The sequence below is a fragment of the Mesoplodon bidens genome, assembly GCF_964165515.1.
Source record: "Mesoplodon bidens genome assembly, chromosome: 2".
NCBI classification, from domain to species: domain Eukaryota; kingdom Metazoa; phylum Chordata; class Mammalia; order Artiodactyla; family Ziphiidae; genus Mesoplodon; species Mesoplodon bidens.
This window is the reverse complement of record NC_138177.1, coordinates 146689978-146694198: the sequence shown is the minus strand read 5'-3', so window position 1 is coordinate 146694198 and position 4221 is coordinate 146689978. Positions and strand designations below refer to the sequence as shown.

Sequence of the window (4221 nt, the reverse complement as noted above, 5' to 3'; positions counted from 1 at the left end):
TTGATATGTATTATGCAGCTATAATAATACATACCCAAAAGAATACTTTGTTTTATTAAGCTTGTCTCCCTATGTAAGATATACCGGTTCAGCCAATAATAATTAGATTGCCATTCCCCGGACTGAGTTTTAGAAAGTAATAAGCCAATGAGGTATCACTTCCAATTTCTCATACAACAGCCTTAGAGAAAATGGCCGCATAACAGGCCAGCTTACTTTAGAAAAGCAAGAAGTGGGTGTGGGAGGAGACACTGTAAAAGTTCTGAGCCCTAGTTACAAATTGGGTCTGCTGGAATTGGGATTACTTCCAACCTGGGGGGCAGCCTCCTGAGACTGAACTGTACTGGCTCCATTGCAGGAAAGATAAGGACCTGGGTACGCGTATGAGGGTCCCCAAATAGCTACGAGCATTGCATTGATGGTAAGCCACATCCATCTTAGAGAAGACTTTCTGAACAAGGAAGGGTCCTCTTGTGACATTGGAGCTAGGTAGCTGCTGGGGGAAGGAGGAGATGCTGATGTAGATATCATTTGGTTTTGTCCACAGCTACCAAGCTTTAACCTCCTGGAGCACTGAGTCCTCGTGGTGAACTGAATAATGGCCTCCTAAAGACATCTAAGTACGAATCCCTAGAACCTATGAATGTTGCTTCCTATGGCAAAGGACTTTGTAGATGTGATCAAGTTAATGACACTTAGATGGGGAGATTGTGCTGCGTGATCCCGGTGGGCCTTATGTAATCACAAGGGAACCAGGAGGAGTCAGAGTCAGATAGAGGGCAACGTGATAATGGAAGCAGAGGGGAAAAAGGTGATACAGGACGGCTCGGAGGCCGCGTGGAGGAGCGGCGGCATGGTGGCGGCGGCCGAGGAGCCGAGTCGGGGGTACTGGGACGAGGAGGAGGAGGAGGAGGCAGAGCAGTTGGTTCTGGTGGAATTATCAGGAATTATTGACTCAGACTTTCTCTCAAAATGTGAAAATAAATGCAAGATTTTGGGAATTGATACTGAGAAGCCCATTCTGCAAGTGGACAGCTATATCTTTGCTGGAGAGTATGAAGACACTCTTGGGACCTGTGTTATCTTTGAAGAAAATGTTGAACATGTGGATGCAGAAGGCAATAATAAAACAGTGCTAAAATATAAATGCCACACAATGAAGAAGCTCAGCATGACAAGAACTCTTCTGACAGAAAAGAAGGAAGGAGAAGAAAACATAGGTGGTGTGGAATGGCTGCAAATCAAGGAAAATGATTTCTCCTGTAGACCCAACATGATTTGTAGTTTTCTGCATGATCATGAAGAGGATGAAGTTGTAGCTCCAGACCCAGATAAATCTTTGGAGTTGGAAGAGCAAGAGATTCAAATGAAAGATAATTCAAACCTGAGTTATGAACAGGAGAGACCACCGAACTTGGATATAGAGGATTCTGGTCCTTTTATTGATATCCCTTCTTCTGAGACAGAAGGCTCTGTTTTTATGGAAACTCAAGGAACTGCCTTAGAAATCACTCCTAGATGAAATGTTTCTCATAAAAACTAGTCGTGAACTTTTTAGAGTTTTTATATAAAATAACAGGCTTTGTAGTTTTCAGTTCACAATTTTATTTTTTGTTGTTGGCTATATACACATTTCCAATTATAATATAGTTTAATATACTAGAATCATTAAGGACCAGATACGAGGTTTTAAAAATATGGTTTCAATGACTGTAGGGACCCTTCTGTGATGAGTCCTTTAAAATGGGGGTTTTACTAAGGTAACTGTGGGTTTCTATTGCAGCCATCACAAATTACCACAGACTTAGTGGCTAAAGTGTATTAAGCTACACAAGTGTATTGTCTTTTAGTTTTGTAGGTCAGCCGTCTGATATGGGTCTCACCTGGGCTAAAATCAAGGTATTTGCAGAGCTTCATTCTCTTCTGGATGTGGCGTGGGGGACTCCATTTCCTTGTTCATTCAGTTGTTGGCAGAATTCAGTTCTTTGCAGCTGAAGGATCATGGTCCCATTTCCTTGCTGTTGGCTGAGAGCCATTCCCAGCTTCTAGAGGCTGCCTGCATTCCTTCACTCATGGTCCCCTTCTCTTCAAAGCCAGCAATGGTCAAGTCCCTCTCAGTCTTTGAACCTCTCCTGCTTCTTCCATAATCCTATTGATGGTGGACCCTCCTGCCTCCTTTTAAAGGTCCATTTGATTACACTGGGCACATCTGGGTAACTTCCCTATTTTAAGGTCTATAACCTTAATTCCATCTGCAAAGTCCCTTTTGCCATGTAATTTAAACAGGCATAAAACTGAGAATTATGGCATGAAAATATTTGGGGGGCCATTTTCCAGTCTACCAAAGTTAGTATTACTCCTAAGAACAGAAAAAGAATTCAGAAGTGCTAAGGGTGAAGGTACAGTTCTGATATTCCAGCTGCAATTTCACTTCTTTCCCACTGAAGAAAGATGATTGGAATTCAACTGTAATATTCTACAATATTATGGTGATAACCTAGATCTACCCTAACTGTATTTTTTAAGTAAATTAGTCACAAACTTTGATACAGGTTGAACTATATGAAACTACCAATATTTATTTCTGACTATAAAACTCTGCAATTTTATACGGTTTAACCTGGTACTAATAAGTTAAAACACTCCTCACGTTAATTATATCTCACAACTATTGGAGGTGTAACTTTGTTGTGACAGATTAGAGAACTAATGTTCTAGGGTGAGGAATTTTTTCCTTCAGTAGGTTTTGTAAATTTTTACTGTTTATTTGGAAAACAACTTACCCTGATTAAAAGCATTTCCAAATCAAAAAAAAAAAAAAAAAAAAAAGGTGATACAGGACCATGAGCTAAGAAATGAGGACAGCCTTTAAGAACTGGAACCAGAGGCAGCAGATCTGTCAACACCTTGATTTTACCAGACTCATTTCAGACTTATGACCTCCAGAAATGTAAGATAATAAATTTGTGTTGTTTTAAGCCACTAAATTTGTGGTAGTTTGTTACAGCAGCAGTAGGAAACTAAAAATGCAGTACTTACTTGATTTGGTCAAATTGCAGTTGGATAGAAATTCCCTGGCAGTCCAGTGGTTAGGACTGGGCATTTTCACTGCCAGGGCCCTGGGTTTGGGGAAAAAAAATTGCAGGTGGACTAAAAGTTAAAAAGGCTGACTGTGAATTTCTTAAACGAATCCAGAATTAATTTTGCAACAGAAATTACAAATTTAAAAATCATGACACAAATAGTGACCTCAGGGGACTTTTCAAGTCCTGCTCTCGGGAAACAAATAACTCCTGGCCAGTGTCTGTTGGAGGTGGTTTCCTAGCACACTAGGTGATAAGTAGCCCCTTCCAGTCCTTCCTAGGCACCTGCAAGTTTCAACAAAATGTAAGTCTAATACCAGTCCCAGAAAATAAATCAGGCCTATTAATTGAGAGTGTAGACAAAAAACATAAGGCCATATTGGCACCAAATGACTGCCCTCCCAGCCTGTGCACCCCTGGGCATTCCATTTTGGATATTCTTTCTCAAACGGATGTGGCTGCCAATGCCTCTGGGCGTCTTCATTTCCCCTTGTTCTTATAAGAAAGAAGAGTGGAGATGAGTTGGGTCTCTCCCCATTTCCTGAACAAGATATGCAGCCTGACCCCTACACTGAAGGCCCCTTTTTATACTGCTCCTCCCTCACTGTCTACCAATCAGAACAAGCCTGGCTTCTCACCTCTCCCTCAAAGTTCTGGGGATTTTTAAAAATAAATAAAGTTGGTTTAACCAACTCTCACTTAGAGAAATAATGGTTGACAATATGTAAAAATATATATCTGGTCCCACCCTGATAATTAAATCAGCACCCTTGGGAGCAAGGTTTAGGCATATATATATATATATATATATATATATATATATATATATATATATATATATATATTTATTTATTTATTTATTTTGTGGTATGAGGGCCTCTCACTGTTGTGGCCTCTCCCGTTGTGAAGCACAGGCTCCAGACGCGCAGGCTCAGCGGCCATGGCTCACGGGCCCAGCCGCTCCGCGGCATGTGGGATCTTCCTGGACCGGGGCACAAACCTGTGTCCCCTGCACCGGCAGGCAGACTCTCAACCACTGTGCCACCAGGGAAGCCCAGGCATCTATAGTTTTAAAATTTCTCCAGGTGATTAAAGTCAGGATTGAGAACCACTGATCTAAGCCAATCATGAACACCCT

The 4221-nt window shown here is 41.3% G+C and overlaps 1 protein-coding gene across 1 annotated transcript; it reads left to right on the top strand.

Moving 5' to 3' along the window:
* Nucleotides 1-775: 775 nt before the first annotated feature.
* LOC308611787 (general transcription factor 3C polypeptide 6-like) lies at nt 776-1575 on the top strand. The gene has a single exon (XM_081223820.1). The coding sequence runs from the start codon at nt 791-793 to the stop codon at nt 1520-1522; it is 732 nt and encodes a 243-aa protein (XP_081079946.1). The 5' UTR covers nt 776-790; the 3' UTR covers nt 1523-1575.
* The last annotated feature ends 2646 nt before the right edge of the window (nt 1576-4221 follow it).

Excerpts from the sequence above, each read along its gene's own strand:
- LOC308611787 (XM_081223820.1), top strand. The coding sequence starts at position 791 with ATGGAAGCAGAGGGGAAAAAGGTGATACAGGACGGCTCGGAGGCCGCG.